The sequence below is a fragment of the Musca domestica genome, unplaced genomic scaffold, assembly GCF_030504385.1.
Source record: "Musca domestica strain aabys unplaced genomic scaffold, Musca_domestica.polishedcontigs.V.1.1 2, whole genome shotgun sequence".
Taxonomy (NCBI): domain Eukaryota; kingdom Metazoa; phylum Arthropoda; class Insecta; order Diptera; family Muscidae; genus Musca; species Musca domestica.
The window spans coordinates 22,767,739-22,787,428 of record NW_026712249.1 but is presented as its reverse complement, the minus strand read 5'-3'; the positions used below and the strand labels follow the sequence as shown (position 1 = coordinate 22,787,428).

Below are 19,690 nucleotides of genomic sequence, written 5' to 3'. Positions count from 1 at the left end.
AGTTACGGTTCCGAACTTCAAATACGAAATTTGAAACAATACCGGTGAATAATGTCGCAAAAATCATGAAATTTCCGAATATTTGGGGTACTTTTATATGGGCGCTATACTAAAACATGGACCTATTTAGACAATTCTCATCTAAGGTGCAAAGTATTCAGAAGGATCGCCTCATGTGGATTTTAAGACAATTTCAATGAAAAATTTGGCTAAAATCATAAAAATACCGATTAATATGGGGGCTATACGATATCGTGGCCCTATATAAGTAATTCTCTTGCAAGACATTCCTGTATGTCCTTGTGTCAATTTTCAGACAATTCCGTTGGAAAATGAGGCTAAAATCATGAAAATACCGAATATCGGCGGTACTGTTATATGGAGGCTATACGATATCGTGGACCGATATAGCCCATCTTCGAACTTAACCTACCTGCAGACAAAAGACAGATGTGTGCAAAATTTTAGTTTCATATATTAATTCGCTTTGACTGTAGCATGATTACAACCGACGGACAGACGGAAGAACGAACAGGGCTAAATCGTCTTCGAATTTTACGCTAATGATGGAGGTTATAAAAATATACTTTTTGTGAGTTTTTGCAAAAATCTCCTACAAGAAATGACTTTAGAAAGAAGATATCAAAGACAAAAATATTCTTCGTAAAATTTTACTAAAAGTCGTCACAGGAAAGAAATCCGAATTTCGAGTGCAGATCTAAAAAATATTTACATCAAAATTAGCAAAAATATCGCGAAAATATTGCAAAAAAATTTCGCCGACCTTTTTTCGATTTAACGCCTGAAAGTGATATGAAATTTCATTTTTTGCAGAAGATGTCAAAATAAGATATATTCTACACAAAATTTCACTGTAAATCTCAGAATAAAGTAAATACCTAGGTTTAATAGTTTTTAAGAAAATTGCATTCGAAATGTACATATCTTAAGAGAAAATTACGTGTTTACGTTTTTCCGCCGTCAATTGAACACGTTTCCAATTTAAGTCAAAATCTCCCTTAAAATTTTATGCTTTGGGGAAAGTGTCAAAGAAAGAAATATTCCAGATCGAAGCTTCTGAGCAAATGAAATCTGTATTTCTACTATATATCTGGAAAATATTTAAATCAATTTTTATAAAAAATATGAAAATATTTTATAATTTTTTGAACAATTTTTCCTCTGCCTTTTTCGAGTTGATGTATAAAAGTGTGGTAGGATTTCATTGTAGACATAAATTATTAAAAAAAGATATATTCTACGCAAAATTTTACTATAAATCTCAGAATAAACTATATAGCCAGGTATTATAGATTTTAAGAAAATTGCATTCGAAATGTATATATCTTAAGAGAAAATTAGGTGTTTACGTTTTTCTGCTGACAATTGAACACGTATCCAATTTAAGTCAAAATCTCCCTTAATATTTCATATTTTTTGGAGGGTGTGAAAGGAAAAAATATTCTAGATCGGATTTCAATGCAAGCCTCTGAGCAAATGTAATCTGTATTTCCACTATATATCTGGAAAATATTTGCCTTAACGTTGCTAAAAAACGTGATAATATTTTATAATTTTTTGAACAATTTTTCCTCTGCCTTTTTCGAGTTGATGCATAAAAGTATGGTAGGATTTCATTGTAGACATAAATTGTCAAAAGAAGAAATATTTTACAAAAAATTTCACTATAAATCTCAGAATGAACTATGTAGCCAGGTATTATAGTTATTAAGAAAATTGCATTCGATATGAATATATCTTAAGAGAAAATTAGGTGTTTACGTTTTTTCTGCTGTCAATTGAATTTAAGTCAAAATCTCCCTTAATATTTCATGCTTTGGGGAAAGTGTCAAAGGAAGAAATATTCTAGATCGAATTTCAATGTAAGCCTCTGAAGAAATGAAATTTGTATATTAATTATATATCTGGAAAATATTTGCAACAATGTTGCTAAAAAAACGCAAATATATCTCATAATTTTTCATTCAATTTTTCTTCGACCTTTTTTTCGATTTAACGCCTGAATGTGATATAAAATTTAAATTTTAGCAAACAAATGAATGAAAATAAATTCTACACAAAATTTTACTATAAATCTCAGAATAAACTATACATCTAGGATTTCTAACTCTTAAGGAAATTACATTCGAAATTTATGTACGACGAGTGAAAATTATGCGTTCACTTTTGTTTTGCTGTTAATTCAACGCATTGCCATTCGAAGTCAAAGTCTCCCTTAACACTTTATGTTTTGGAGAAAATGTCAAAGAGGGAAATATTCTAGATCGAAATTCAATTCTATTATTTATTTATCAGGATAATATTTGCCTAAATGTTACTAAAAAAAACGTAAAAATATTTCCTAATTTTTGATCAATTTTTCCCCTGCCTTTTTTCGAGTTGATGCATAAAAGAGGCGAAGGATTTCATTTAAGACATAAATTGTCAATAGAAAAAAATATTCTACATAAAATTTCACTTTAAACCTCAGAATAAACTATATGGCTATGTCTAACAGTTTTTAAGAAAACTACATCCGACATAAAATAAGTGAAAATTATTTATTTACTTAATTTTTTCTAATTTTAACACGTTTCCCATCTATGTAAAAATCTCCCTTAATACTTAATTTTTTTGGGGAAGAACTCAAAGGGAGAAATATTCCATATTGAATTTCAATATAAGACTCTGAACAAATGAAATCTGTATTTTTATTATATATATGGAAAATATTTGCAGCAATGTTGCTACAAAACGCGAAAATATTTTGTAATATTTGATAACTTTTTTTCTCTGCCTTTTTTTGAATTGCTACACAAAAGTAACGTAAGATTTCATTTTAGATGTAAATTGTTAAAGACAGAAATATTCTACACAAAATTTCTTTATAAATCTCAGAATAAACTATATAGCTAGGTTTAATAGTTTTTAAGAAAATTACATTTGAAGTTTAAATTATGAGATAATTAGGTGCTTAGGTTTTTTTATGTCAATTTAAGATTTTTTCGATTTAAGACAATCAATACTTCATACTTTGGGAAAAAGTCAAAGGAAGAATTATTCTAGATCAAATTTTATTGTGAGTCTCTGAACAAAAGAAATTTGTATATTTATTATATACCATTAAAAAGTATCTAAAATTTTGGTCTTCAAAAAAGAAATTCGACAAAGTTACGTCTCTTTTCAAATTCACTGCAAAATTTTCTTATTGTTTCAATATTCAATAACCAGTCTGAGTTGATCAAACCCTTAAAGGAGTTACAAGTTCTTCAATTAACTCCCATGTCGTATAAGTAATAATAATTCGCATTACACCAGGGCGTATAAGTGCTTAAAAATCATCAACAGATATTACGTATACGCAACCTATGACTGATGCGAAATTTCTACTCCTTATGTCTGAAGGTTTATATTTTCAAATTTGTCACTTGTTTTTTTTTAGCTAAGATCTCAACATGACAAATGATTGATATGTGTCTAAAAAAAATTGAATACACTTTATTTGCCATTAGCGATTTTAACAGACAATTTCAAGGTAGACTCAAAACCAAAAATCTTGTCTGGAAAGTTGTAAAACAAAAGATTGAAATTTGTTACATTAAATATAACTTTTTAGTAATCGCACTTTAATATTTGTAAAATATTTTACCTTTCACAACATTAGAAGCTTTTAACTATGTTCCTTCCCTCTATCCATGTAATATTTCAGCCTTTTATTGAATTTTCTTCTGTTTCTCAAGCATTTAGGAAAATATATACCCCCTTAGATATGTATCTGCATATCAATCACAACAACAGTAAAACAATATCAATCATTGTAACGCCACAGACAGATGTTTGCCAACAATACAAATTTATCACCGACAACCGTTCTCTACAACACCCCATATTATTCAAATGATAAGAAAAAACAGTATTCATTGAAATTTCCAGAAAGAAAAAAAACACGCATTAATTGTAGACATTTATTAAAGATCACATTGGATAGAAAATTTGACTAAGAGCGGAGGTTTACTTGAGTATGGCGATCAAGGGAATTTTTTATTAATAAACGGGGAGAGAAGGAGAGAGAGTGTTTTTCAAGAAAACCTCATTAGATTTTCAGGCATTTGCTTTTCATTGAGACAAATAAAATAATAAATATAAAAAGATTGAAATCATCTAAATTTTGTTCAAAGAAGACCTACGAATGGTCTAATATTTATAAAATAAATAAAATTTCTTCTGATTTTAGAAAAATGTAGACAACCCCTGCAAAAGGTTTTCTATTATGGAGAAGCTATAAAATGTTTCATTTTTAGAGAAGACGTGTGAAAGTTATTATATTTATAGAAGCTAGCTGTATGCAGATGGTCCGAAGTGGTTCTTCTCTCTGTGGCAATGTCTTCTGTATTTCTATATTAAAGAAACTATGAAAAGCTTTTGGTATGTTAAAGTCTTGTAAAAGTTTTACTGCTCTCTTTAGAGCCAGTTAAAGGTTCTTCACATTTAAGGACTTGTTAAAGGTTCACACTGGGATTGAAATTTAGAAATGAAGCGAAGGTTAATTTTAATGTGGCTATCAAAGGATTTCGAGGGAAATTTCCTACATTACGAAGGGTGATAGAATTTTTACCCAGGGTCAGTGATGGCGGATAAGGGTGAGACTGAGCTGAGTTTTTTGAAAATCAGACTAGTACTGTACTAAAAGTACTAAAAAACCCAAAATTTCGTACTTTTTAGTATTTTGTAAACGGTTGCAGCTTAAATCTTAAAATAAGGAATAACAAGTAAAAAATTGGCCTGGCCAAATTTTTAATAACCTCCATCATTTTGAATGAACACGAAAAACTTCAAAGGGAATCGTAGAAAAATACCTCTCAAATAAAACCACATTAATAGAGGCAATACGAAGACGTGTTCCTTCATAAGTAATTTTTTGTCATAGGCTTTATTACCGATTATGAACTTCAAATACGAAATTTGAAACAATTCCTGTGAGTCATGTAGCTAAAATCATCAAAATGCCGAATATTAGGAGGTATGGGGGCTATATGAGAACGTGGACCGATATAGCCCATTTACGAACTTAACCTGCCTACTGACAAAATACACATGTTTGTAAAACTTTAGCCTTTTATCTCAATTCGGTCTATAGATAGCGTAATTACAACAGACAGATGGACATCGCTAAATCGTCTTAGATTTTTATGTTGATCAAGAATGATCACCTTGTTGGTGACATGTGTATTTAGAGGAGTTAGAAACGGAATGAAAAGGTTAATATACCCTCCATAGAATGGTGGAGGGCATAAAAATGAAGTTTTAGAAGTAGTTTTGATATAAGTAGGCGTTTTTGGAAATGTGTACTAAGTGTAACAACTGTACAAAATAATACTAAATTCGGTACAATTTGCTTTTGATAAAACGAATTGATCTGAAAATGTAAAATTTTGGTTTTCTGCTGGTGGGTAAAGTTGGGATAAAAAGTTGGGGTTGAAAATGCGTTTAGCAAGCGTACCAAAGGTAAAAAGTTTTTTATGTGTAGGATTGAGATACTTAATGGTACTAACTTTTGTATTTGGCGAAAGCATTGAGTTGGAAGTCTAAAGTTTGTCATTAGGACCTTTTGGGCGGTTTAGTAGATACATGGCGGGGGATTTGGTAATACGTACTAAAAAGTACTGAATAATATTAACATTGTTATTTGGGCAAGGAATAGAGCTGGAAATCTGAAATTTGGAGTGAAATTCTAAAAATATATGTTCCAAAAGTAATAAAATGCACCAAATTTGGTACCATTTGGAAAGGATGCTGGTAAAATCTTGAAATTTAATACGAGAATCAATTATTGGAAATGAGGAAGATGTAAAGAAGTGGTTTTGGAAATGTGTACTACAAGTGTACGAAAAGTACTAAATTGTACTATATTTGGTACTAATTGAAGAGATAGTGCCTGAAATCTAAAATTTGGTATTAGTTTCGTTGCTCATGTTTAGCCTGGACATATGGAGATGGTTTCGAAAATATGTACTATAATTGTACGAAAAGTACTGAATGGTACAAAATTTGGTATTGGGTGAAGGGATAGAGGTGGAATACTGCAATAAATAAAAATGGTGCTAAATTTGGTATTGGGTGAATAAATAAAGTTGCAATCCTAAAATTTGATGGGGATTTTACTGTTGGTGTCTGTGGTGAAGATATGGAGGTGGTTTTGGAAATGTGAACTATAATTGCACGGAAAGTACTAAATAGTGTGATATTCGGTACAATTATAAGTTTTGGAGGTTCTTTTGGAAATATGTTCTATTATTGTACGAAAAGTACTAAACAATGTGTGATATTCGGTATAATTAGATGTTGGATGAACAGATAGTGTTTGGTATTGGGGTCGCTGTTCATGTGTAGCCTCGACAAATCTAGGGGGCTTGGAAATGTGGAATATAATTTCAGGAAAAGTAATGAATGGTACTTTATTTGGTATTGGGTGAAAGGATAAAGATAAAATTCCGAATTTTAATATTTAGATTGCACAGGGTATCAGTGTTTGAGATTTGGCGGTGGTATGGAAATCCGTCCCATATTTGCACGAAAAGTACGAAATGGTGCTAAATTTGGTATTAAGTGAAGGGATAGAGCTGCAATCCTGAAATTTTATACTGGTATATGGAATCATGATATGAAGGTGGTTTTGGAAATGTGCAATTTTGTGGTACGTAAAGTACTACATTTAGTATTGGGTTATGAAATAGAGCTGAAAAAAAATTGATATGGATGTCACTGTTGGTGTCTGTGGTTAAGATATGGAGGTGGTTTTGGAAATGTGTACTATACATGTTTGAAAAGTACTACGTGGTACTAAAATTTGGTATTGATTGATATAGATTACTGATGGTATCGGTGTTTGAGATGTATACTCTCAGCCAATGTTCGATTATTTAAATATATTTTGACTTCTGTTATGATTTTTCAAATTGTTGAACCTCTTCAAGGTTCCGAAGGCATGAGCCACTAATGTCCATTTCGTATCGGTCCTATATAAATATGATATAAATATTGCGACGTGCCAGGTCCGGACTATATTTGTTGCTTCCTTCACTTTATATGAGACATGTGATCATATTTAGAAAACGTTAAAATTTTCGTGTAGTACCAGATATAGTCGATCGAAGTATTCCAATTTTATACTTCATCTAATACAGATAGAAAAACTACTACATGTATATCCAAATTTTATGCGAAATCATACATTTCAAATTCATCCCAGTAGTATTTAGTTGTAAAGAATCGCTGACTTATTTCACAAGTTATGACAAGGAAAAGTATTGAAAATTGTAACCCTTTGTGGGCGAGATACCAGAAAATATATATCATCCTCTAAGCGTATTGTTTTTTAAATCTTGGATCCCATGTGGGGGAGAATGGTTCGAACTCTACCATCTTTATAACAGATTTTGTGATTATGGAAATATTTAGAAGTACCAAGTCTGAATGGAATCGGATGTCAATTTCGCGTTTTATGAACATCATGGACATTCAAAATTTTATACCTTTGTGGGGAGGCATCAGAAGGAGTGGACCGATATATCCCATCTTCACAACAGATATTGTGTTGGTGGAAATAATGGGAAATATGAAGAGAACAGCGTGCTTATTTCGGATTTTATAATTGTTTTGGTAATTTAAAACGTTGACCACCAGTGGGTGAATTACCAGAAAGAATGGCCCGGTCTATACCATCAACAAATCTTGTGTTGATAGAAATATTGAGATGTGCCAAGTCTGAATGGAATCGAATGATAACTTCGTGCTCTGTGCAGTAAAATATATATATTTATTTAATTTCGACTATTTGTGGGGGAGGTACCAGAAGGATATTTCCAATCTACGAACTCGATCTAAGTTCCATAATAATGTTACAATGTATCAAGTTTGGACCTTCAAGTGTTATCATGCGCACCAGCCAAACAGACAAATGGACGTACGGGCGGAAATCGCTAGATCGACTCCAAATGTCCTTAAAAGGGATTTGGTCCAAATAGACCTAGGGTCTAAAACCGTTATTTCAATGAGGCACGTTTTGGCCATATCAAATGATATATACCCTCTGTATCCATATGGGTGAGGGTATAAAAATCCAAGTCCGTGAAAATGTTCTTGAAATGCAAGTTCTCAATTTTTTTAATTTTCTTTAAAAATCTACCTCCGCGGTCCATAAAATATATTTTAAAAAAATCCACAATTGTGTCCCTATAGGTCCTTAAAGAAATATTCTTAAAAAATACAACTAAGGTCCTAGTTGTCGTGATTTTTATGCAAATTAATTTTCTTTCAGAAATCATTTGGATGATACTCGTTCCGGTTCTCTTGTCCTTGAAAAAAACGATTTTTAGAAAAACTCACATTTGTCCTTGAAACAAAATTGTATATTCTATCTTATGTTACATCTCGGATGTCGCATAAAACAACTTCTTACGAAATGATTAAGGACAATTTTATGTATAATGTTAAATAAACTTGCCAAAGTTCCTGGAAAATAATTGAGACTTGTTGCCATTGAATTAATAAGCAAAAAAAAAAAAAAAAAAAAACAAATAACAAAAATTCAAATACGGTCAAGAGCAATTTCATGACGATAAGGAGCACATTAAAATCTTCTTAATCATTGTGACCCAGGTATTAAGGATATTTTGTTTCACCCACACTCAGCTTTTTTTTTGGTTGGTTTTCTTTGAATTTCGACGGCAATGTCGGAACAAAAGAGAAATGCCAATAATTAATGTTAATCAAAATTAATTTGATAGAAAAACTCTTTCTACCTTTCGCTTCTTTTCACACACACACACACAGACACAGTTGTGATTTTAATCGACTCCTTATGTCCGGGGCCGTGATAAACTTTGAATCGTGGCGTTTACCGCGTTTGACAACACTCAATTGATTGATGAATTATCGTGGAAGTTGTTAAGCACATTTTCTCTCTCTCTCTTTCACACACACTCTTGTATGTATTCCACCCACACACACGTGTGTATGTAGCAAATTTACAAACACAATTAAAATTGGTAGTCATCACTCATTGATGCAATCCAACGCCAATAAAGGTTATATCAAAGAGCTCCAAGAGACTCAATTTAAATGTGTCGTGTCGTAAGACGTGAGTGGGTTTAATTTGTCCATAAATCCCAAATAATGTTCCAGTGCGGGAGTGAATGAGTGCGAACATACAACAACAACAGCAACAGCTGTCTTTGAATATTGGCTGATGACAGCTTTTAATGGTTAAATAATGATGCTGATGTGTGTCTCACGAACGGATGTGAGCGGAAATTAAAATCGCAAAGGATTTCAAAAGTGTAATTAAAATGTCTTAATGAATTATTCGATTGTGCTGAGGTGTCAGGATAGCAAATATGAGAGAGGCAGTAGAAGAGGATTTTCTAAGGGCTTTCAAGATCAAGTGAATTAAAATGTGAAAGTCATTGATTAACACATTTCAGAGTACAAAGGTTATTCAGGATTTGAAAAGTAATGCGAAGAAAACGAATTCGGTTGGCCTTGAATTTGAAAATAAAAAACTGTTATAATTTAGTAGAGTTCCACATAACAATTAAAAATTTTTTATGGGAGAATTAAATCATACACGCTATGATTATAATTAAATTTGAAGTTCAAAGGACTAAATATGCCGAAGCATTAGTATCTTTTAAATTCTGACTTGTATTGCCCATTTGGAGCAAAATTAATTTAAAATCGGATAAATATATATATATGGGAGCTATATCCAAATCGGGACCGATCACGATAAAATTTGGCAAAGATATTTCTGAGCTGTATTTGATATATTTCCCTGAATATCGTTGTTACGGAGTGCATATTACGGTTGTGGGCAACAAAAATATAACAAGTCGGATGAACAATATATATTGAATCTATAGCTATATCTGAACCGATCTTCACCAAATTTGACATACAAGCTTCTAGACTCAATTCGGTCGTAAGTGCCAAATTCCATCCCATTTGGACAAATATTAGACGTTTGGTGCAAAATGAAAGGTAAATCGGACGAAGTTATATATGGGAGCTATATCCAAATCTGAACCGATCTCGATAAAATTTAGCAAATGTATTTCTGAGCTGTATTTGATATATTTCCCGAAATATTGTTGTTGCAGAGTGCATATTACGGCTGCGGAGGACAAAAAGTAACAAATCGGATGAACAATATATATGGGAGCTATAGCTATATCTGAACCGATTTCGATCAAATTTGGCATACTTATTTTCAGGACTAATTTGGGTGTTTATGCAAAATTCTATACAATTCGGGCTGATACTACACGTTTGGTGCACAATAAAAGGCAAATCGGACGAAGATATATATGGGAGCTATATCTAAATTTTGACCGATTATCTCCAATTTCAATAGGGTTCGTCCTTGGGCCAAACAAATAATCTGTGCAAAATATCATCTGGATCGGGCATTAAATGCGACCTGTACTTTGTTTACAAAAATTCATGGACAGACGGACGGACGGACATGCATAAATCGACACAGAAAATGATTCTATGCAGATCATCAAAAGGAACTATGGGTCTATCTCGTTTCCTTTTGCCTGTTACAAACAAATGCACAAAGACATAATACCCTGACCACCTTGTGGTCATATATTTATACGAAAAGTACTAAGTGCTACTAAATTGGATATTGGGTAAAGCTGGAATCTTCAAATTTCATACTGAGGTCTCTATTGGTATCTGGAATTGAGATATGGAGATGGTTCTGAAAATGTGTACCAAAATTGTACAAAAGTACTAAATAGCACTATTATTGATATTTAGTGAAAGGATAGAGCTGGAATCCCGCAATTTGATATTGAGTTCTCTGTTGGCGGTTAAGATATGAAAGTGGTTTTGGAAATGTGTACTAAGTTTTCGAACTATACTACATGGTACTAAATTTGGAACAAATTGGTTTAGCGTGAACGGATGAAGCTGGAATTTTGAAACTTTGCATTGGGATTCCTGTTGATAGTAGGTTTGTGATAAACATGTGCTTTTGGAAATATGTGATTGTATTGGAATTGTGTACTATAATTGCTCGAAATGTACTAAGTCGTACTAAATTTAGTATTGGGTGAAGGGATAGAACCGGAATCGTCATATTTGATATTGATGTCTCTGTTGGTATCTGCAATTGAGATATTGAGGTGGTTTTAAAAAGGCGTACTATAAATGTACAAAAAGTACTAAGTAGTACTAAATTTGGTATTCAGTGAAGGGATAGAGAAAAAATTATAAAATTTGATAATGAGGTATCTGTGTTTAAGATTTTGCGGTGCTTTGAGAGTAAGTCAAGTATTTGTACGAAAAGTACTAAATGGTACTAAATTAGCTACTGGGTGAGAGACAGGGTTGGATTTCCAAAATTTGATATCGAGGTCTCCGTTGGTATTTGAGGTTAAGATTTGGAGGTAGGTTTAAGATTTGGAGGTAGCTTGTAGGTCCTACTTTCGTACGAAAAGTACTAAATGTCATTAAATTTTATATTGGGTGAATAAAAAAGTTCAAATCCTAAAAATTTGAGTTGGATGTCAATGTTGCTGTCTGTGGTTAAGACATGGAAGCGGTTTTGGAAATGTGTACAATAATTGTAGGAAAAGTACTAACTAGTACTAAATTTAGTATTTATGAAGGAAAAGAGCTGAACTCCTGGAATTTGATATAGTTGTCAATGGTGGTGCCTGTTGTCGAAAGAACGAGCTGAATTGTACTAAATGGTACTAAATTCGGTTATGCTGGAAATTAGATTTGAAACCCTGAAATTTGATTTTGAGGTCACTGTTGGTATCTGAGAATAAGTTATGAAGATTTTTTAAGCTGAAATTCGAAATTCAATTGTTCTCTGGGATTGAGGTATGGTAGTGGGTTTGGAAATGTGTACTATAATTGTACAAAAAGAATTGAATCTGCTATTGAAGGGAGAAAGGAAGTGATAATTGTCGGTCGTTAGTTGGTCCGAAAAATTCCATATTCACATCGGATATCTGGTTTTAGAGAAATATTTACATATTCCAATTTGTAAAGAATCGCGAACTTGTTTCGCAACTTATGATATCGCATTGACCCTTTGTACCAGAAGGAGTGGGCCTATATCTATCATGTTCATATCAAATCATGAAATTCGAAGAGACTTGAATATTGGGATTTACAAAATTGAAAGAAAATCGGATGCTTACTTTGCATTTTATGAGAGTTATCAAAATTTTGACCCTGTGTGGGGGAGGTACCAGAAGAAGTGGTCCGATATAATCCATCCTCACACTAGAACTTGTGCTAAAAAAAATATTGGGATCTTCCGAGTTTGAAAGGAATCGGATGTTCATGTCATGTTTAATGAGCTTCGTGGTTATTCAAAATTGTAACCCTTTGTGGGGAGGTATCAAAAGGAGTGGAGGAATGCCGGTAGAAATATGAGGATGTCTGGAAACAATCGGACACTTATTTCACCATTTATAAGAGTTACAGTTATTCCAAAGGTTGACCCTTTGTGGGAGAGGTACTTGATGGAGTGGGCCGATATTGTCCATTTTTTACCTGACCTAGCACTGATGCACTGACGATGTAAATTATTTTCTGTGAGAATTTTAATCATTCATGGGGGAGGTACCAGAAGAAGTGAACAGATCTTGCCCATCGCCAAACTCGATCTAATTTTGATAATAATATTACGATGTACCAAGTTTGGACCAAATCGGATACTCCATTAGGGAGTTATCATGCGAACGGATGGACATCGACTCCAAATGTTCAGAAACGGATTTGTTTCCAAGGGACCTAGGTCCTAAAATCATTATTTCGATGAGGCACATTTTGGCCGTATCACATGATATATACCCTCCCTGGCCATATGGCTGAGGGTATAAAAATGGGCTAAAAAGACCCCTTAGAGATTCTCGGGGTCTTTTATACACCCAACTCTTAATTTTTTAATTAATACTAATATTATGTTAAACTTTTATAAAATAAAATTATTTCAACATCTAATTATTATTTTTTTTTTCTAAATTTACAATTTCGCAAAGGTGCATTCTACTCTAAACGAAAATTGGTGCAACAAAATCTCTAAAAAAAGCAATAAAAAGCATTATGACTCAGTTTACAGTTTACCTGCATCGTTCAACCTACCAATAGCTGGAGCGGCGGCAACTTTAATGGCTGGAGCAGCAGCAACATAACTATGCGAGGCAGCATAGGCAGGAGCGGCATAATGACTAGCATATCCATGACCAGCATAACCAAGACCGGCATAACCGTGGCCAGCATAACCCAAGCCGTGATGGATGGCGGCGGGGGCAGCATAGGCATGGCCGATGGAATGTCCAATGACAGCGGGTGCAGCGGCAGCATAGCTGATACCGTGAGAAATGGCTGGAGCGGCGGCAGCATATGAAATGCCATGTGAGTAGGCTGGGGCTGAATGGGCCACGCTGATGGCTGGAGCGGCATGAGCCACGCTGATGGCTGGGGCAGCAATGGCATGAGCTACAGGGGCAGCGGCGACTACATGACCTTATTGTTTAATGTTAGATTTGCCAACATTCAACATAACAAATAATAACAACGACAACAATAACAACGACATACAACAACAAATGGTTAGAGATACAAAATACAAAAAAATTACAACAATGGATGCAAATTAAATACATTTGGAGAGTTATGTTTGGTGAGTAGTTGTTTTTCGTTTTATGTTCAAGACAGTGCGTGGGAGTCAATTTGGTTTGGGTTATGTTTCGAGATTAGTTTTTATGGACAAATAAATCTCTTAATGTGACATATATTTATTTTCAAATTTCAATACTGTGCATGTTTCTCAAAATGTTAAAAGTGCCTTCTGATATGATATTTTATGTTTTGTGATTTCTTTGTTGGAGGATATTCTTTGGATGGCGACTTACCTGGAGCAGCATAACCGGCATCATTGCTAATGCTCGAACGTTGTACATGCGATTGTGAATGGGCCGTTTGGACATGACTGGAATAGTCCGATTGTGACGACTGACCGTAATGACCCTTGACGGTGTGCTCCTGCGATTGTCCCACCGAAGCGTGGTCGACACTGGGTGCCGAAATGGAATAGGCAGCTGGACCGCCGGGTTTGGCATAGGCACAAGCCAACAAAGTAGCCAAAACGAATACAATCTGTAACGAAGAGAAAGGCAAAGAAAGGAAAATTATAAATATGCGGTGCTATTGTTTTATGGAAGGAAAGGTCAAGAGGATTTTGTAGCATTCGGAAAATATTGCCTACATTTAGGAAGGTTGCTAAAAATGTGAAAATAATTATAAACCTCTATTTGGTCAAAGCAAGCCATCTCTATTTAGCCATCGAAAGAGTGACCCTCACGCAAAATTTCAAGATTTTAGCTTGTGCCGTTTCGTGTGGACTTGGATGAATCCCCTTCCAGATTTAAGATTTCTAACTTTACTGGTTCGTCAAAAAACAAAGGGTATCCTATTGAGTATCTTTTAGAACTTTTCGAACCAAAAACCCAGCCTTACATGGCTCCTTCGGACCTAGAGTGATTCTCACCCAAATTTTCAAGATTATAACTTCAGCTGTTTCATCTGGGCGTGGATGAATCATTAAGTCAGATTTAATGATTTTTTTTTTTTTTGGGTAAGGATCACCCTTGGTCCGAAGAAGTCAGATAATGTTGGATCTTCTGCAATTCATACAGGGTTGCCCATATTCGACGGAACCATCTGGCAACGCCATAACTTTTGACAGAGATGTCACATCGCTTAATGACATACCGCGTTTGAAGCGTCAGTCCAAGCTGATTTTTACCATGGACCAATACACGCCACGCGAGCGCTCTGAAATACTTGAAATTTACATTTAACAGAAGAAGTCAACTGTGAAAAAAAATGATGTGAGAAGTGCGCCTTCTAAAACACCATTAAGCGTTTATACGAAAATTTTTCGACTGGTAAGGCTCTTTCTAATCCGAAGAATATCGCTGCCGTACAAGCCAGTGTTGAGAGGTCCCCAAGAACATCCCAAAAACGCCGTTCTCAGCAGTTGGGCATGGCTCGGTCCACTTTACAACGGATTATTCGCATTGATTTGCATTTGTTCCCGTACAAAATTCAATTGACGCAAAGAATGTTGCCTGCGAACAAGCCTCGCCGATTGGAATGGGCCCAAAGGGCCCAAAGGTCCGTCGAATATGGGCAACCCTGTACTAGAACGTTACGAAAAGTACTTAAGGGAACTAAATATGGTACCCTTTGTATTTGAGGAAGCTATAACGCTTAAATTCGGGATGAGGGTCACTGATGGAGTGTATGATGGATGCACCAAAGGGCTTTTATACATTCGCACTATAAGTGTACGAAAAGTACTAAAATGTACAGTATTTTGGTACCATTTCGTATTATGTGAACTGTTAGAGCTAAAAACTTGAAATTTGGAATGGTCATCTAGGTGGAGGAGTAAAGTCGAGGAATGGAGGGGGTTTTGTAATTGTGTACTCATGTATATGAAAAGTACTAAACGGTACTAAATTTGAAGCAACGAACGGAGCTGGATTCCTGAAATTTTAAATTAAAATTACAGGCGAGGAGTAGGATGGAGGTAATTTTCGAAATTTTTATTTATTCGTACGAAAAGAACTAAATGGTACTTAATTTGGTACAACTTCGATTGAAAGAACGGATAAAGCTGGAATACTGAGATTTGAAAATAAAATTAGTATTGCATTGTAGAAAGTTTTGGAAATTTGTACTAATGTGTTCCAAATGGTACTAAATTTGGTACAAAGTGAATTTTTGTGAACCAATAGAGCTGGAATCCTGAAATTGGGAAATAGTACTTATATTGGAAATTGAGGGCCACTCTTTTTGTCAGATAACACTGGGGTTTTGGAAATTCGAACTAGAACGGTACTAAATACGGTACATTTTTGTATTTGAAGAACAGGTAGAGCTAGAATTCTTAAATCTGGAATGAGGCTGACTGATGGAGTGTATGATGGGTGTATCAAAGGCTTTTTGGAAATTAGCACTATAAGGGTACGAAAAGTACATAAAGTTACAACATTTGGCACCATTTCGTATCATTTGAACGAATAGTGATAAAAACTTGAAATTTAGAATCGAAATATAGGTTGACAAGTAGGGTCAATGTAAGAAGGCAGTTTTGGAAGTGAGTACTTATGTATACGAAAAGTACTAAACGATACTAAATTTGGTACAATTCGAATTTGGAGGAGCGAATGGAGTTGGAATCGTGAAATTTGATATTAAGATTATTGGCGGAGAGTAGGTTGGGAATATGGAGGTAGTTTTCGAATACAATTGCGGTACAATTTGGATTTGGGTGAAACTTGAAAATATCAATACTATCGAATCTAGGATTGGAATATTTAGTACTAAATGGTACTAAATTTGTTACAATTCTAATTTGGAATAGCAAGTGGATCTGGAATCCTGGAATTTGAAATTAAAACTAAATTCGAAGAGTAGGATTGGGATATGGAGGTAGTTTTTGAAGTTTGGATCTGTGTGTACGAAAAGTAAAAAAATGGTACGATATTTGGTACAATTTCAATTTCTGGAGGACCAGAAGAGTTGGAATCCTGAAATTTGGAAATAAGATTTCTGCTGGGTGCTATGATACAGGTTGTTGTTGAAATTTGTATTCATGTGTACTACATGGAACAAAATTTGCATCAGTTAGGTTACGGAGGAACGGAAAACGCTCGAATTTTGCATTGGGGTCCTTTTCTGGGTGGTAGATTTGCGATAAATAGGTAGTTTTGGAAATGCGTACTACAAGTACACGAAAAGTACCAAATAGTACTATATTTGGAACAATTTTGTATTGCGGCAACGGGTAGTGCTTGAAATCTGAAATTTGGTATAAGGGTATCTGTTCATGTGTGGCATGGACACGTGGAGGTGCATTTGGAAATGTGTACTATAAATGTACGAAAAGTACTAAATGGTAGCATGTTTGGTTATGGGAGAAGGATTAGGGCTAGAATCCTCAACTTTAATACGGAGGTATCTGTTGGTATCTGGAATTGAGATATGGAGGGGGTTTTGGAAAAGTACTAAATAGTACTATATTTGGCGCAATTTCATATTGGGGGAACTGATAGTGCTTGAAATCTGAAGTTCCGGAAATATGTACGAAATTGTAAAAATTGTACGAAAAGTACTAAGTGGTACTAAATTTGGTATTGAATGAAGGAATGGAAATAAAATTCAGAAATTCGATATTTAGATGACTGTTGGAATCTGAGCTTGAGCCTTGGTGTGTCGAAATATGTCTTATATTTGTACGAAAAGTACTAAATTTAATATTGGGTTAGAGGATAGAACTGTAGTCGCGAAATTCAATATTGATGTCCCAGTAAGTATCTGGGGTTTAGATATGGAGGTATATTTAGAAATGTGTACTATAATTGTTCAAAAAGTACTAAATGGTACTAAGTATGGTATTGATTAAAGAAATAGCCCTGAAATCCTGAAATTTTGGTAGGAATGTCACTTTTGGTATTTGTGGTTGAGAGAAGGAGCTCTGTTTGGACATGCGTATCATAATTGTACTAAATGGTACTAAATTTTGTAATTGAGGAATTTACAGAGCTGAAATCCTGAAATTTGATATTAAGGTCACTGTTGGTATCTGAGGTTGTGATATGGAGATTGTTTTCAAAATCCGTACTTTAATTGTACAAAAAGAATGAAATGCTGCTAAAATTGGTATTAAGTAAAGGTTTGAAGACGGAATCCTGAAATTTGGTATGGTTGCCACAGTTGGTGTCTGTAGTTGAGAGAAGGAGTTGGAGTTGAAGAAGTGTACTATGAGCGTACGAAAAGTGCAAAATACAATAACATGTGCCGTTGGGTGTTGAGATTGAGAGGTAATTCCGAAACTTGGTATCGGAGTCACTGTTGGTATCTAGGGCGGAGAGAAAGAGGTGGTTTGGACATGCGTTATATGACTGAAGGAAAAGTATGGTATTAAATTTGAAATTGGGTCTTAGGATGGAGATCGAATTCTGAATGTTGATATTGAAGTCTCTGTGGGTGTCTGGTGATGATTTGCAAATGCGAAGTAAAATTGTCAGAAAAGTCCTAAATGGTACTAAATTTGGCATTGGTGAAGGGATAGGGCTGAAATCCTGAAATTTGATATTTCGATAACTATTGGTGCCTAGGATTTAGATATGGAGGTGATTTTGGAAAAATGTAAAATAAATGTATGAACAGTACTAAATGGTACTACAATTGATATTGGTTGAAGGGATAGAGCTGTAATCTTGAAATTTGGTATTCAGGTCTCTGTTTGTATCTGGGATTGAGATATGGATGTGTTGTTGAAAATGTGTACTATAATTGTACGAAAAGTACTCATTTTTGTATGAGGTGAAGGAATAGAGCTGAAATCCTAAAATTATACTCTAATTGTACTAAATTTTACTAAATTTGATATTGGGTGAATGAATGGAGCAGAAATTCTAAAATTTGATAATGGAGTCACTATGGGTTTATAATGTTTATATATGGAGACGTTGAAATAGTTTTGGATAGAAAGATTGCAAAGGTAATTTCCTCGTTTGTTGTCTTCAAAATTAAAAATTTTCCTATTTTTCTTTCTGAAAAAGGAAAACCTTGAATTATGTGTATAGTACGATGTATCAAGTTTTGATTAAAAAAAGGCCTAACACGAACTGTTGAAACGAATTTTATATTTAAGGGTCGACTTGTCGCTTATGAAGATTCAATTTTAGATTGTATTTTACGATTCTTGAGAAGTTATTTTATTTTATTTTATTTTTTTTTTTTTTTTTTTTTTGGATAATAAAAAAAATCTCGATTTTTTCTATAAGGCTATAAAAAAAAATCTTAAAAAATTCTTAAAATGTCTTAACAATTTTTTTTTTTTTTTTTTTTTTTTTTCAATTTACTTTAAACATTTTCTTGTGAAATTATCAAAAACATCACCAAACACAAATAATCTCCGAAATTTCAAATGTTTTGTTTAATCCTAACAGGCAAAGTTTTTGCACGTTCCATTGGCTACGGAGACTGGCCAACGTGATATTCGTTTTCCACTATCTCTCTCTTTGCGAATTGCAATTCCAATTGCACGCTTCACTAAAATTGTCTATTTAATGGGTTTTTAAGCAATCGTACATTACAAAGCTGATGATGATGTTGTTAAAGCTAGAAAAACTGTGATTCTATGGGTGGCTATAACAGATATTCGCCTAAAGGCAATGCAATAAATCTTTTTACGGGGAGGATGGGATTTTAAACATGTTCGTGGAGAAATGTTTGTAATTTTAATTATCCGTTATCCGTAGGCAATGGGGGTTAGCAATTGGAAATTCGGTGGGATATTTTTTGAGGGAATGGGGGGGGGGGAATGTTATTTTCATTTCTTATGAGACAGCCTAGAAATATGCAATGTTTATTTTTAATGCATTTATTTGAAGAGGTTTAATGTAAGTTGATATGAAGGTAGAGGGATGTCATGGAATATTTAATTAGATATGTGAATATAAAAGATAAACATTTTTTTAAATTAATTTTAAATTAGTTTTTGATATTTGAAATAAAAATAATAATTTTTAACAATTCATCAACGATGAAAAAATAAATGTTGTCAATATTACAAATATTAAAA

General features: G+C 33.8%; 1 protein-coding gene across 1 annotated transcript in view; it reads right to left on the bottom strand.

Annotated features, from left to right (window-relative positions):
• The window catches only part of LOC101890883 (cuticle protein 16.5), a 43,802-nt gene that overhangs the window by 1,622 nt on the left and 22,490 nt on the right, over window positions 1-19,690 (bottom strand). The window contains exons 2-3 of the mRNA XM_005183316.4: window positions 13,944-14,187; window positions 13,171-13,554 (exon numbers count right to left, since the gene is read on the bottom strand). Of these exons, the coding sequence (XP_005183373.1) occupies window positions 13,171-13,554; window positions 13,944-14,187 (628 nt within the window). The remainder of the gene's footprint in view (window positions 1-13,170; window positions 13,555-13,943; window positions 14,188-19,690) is intronic.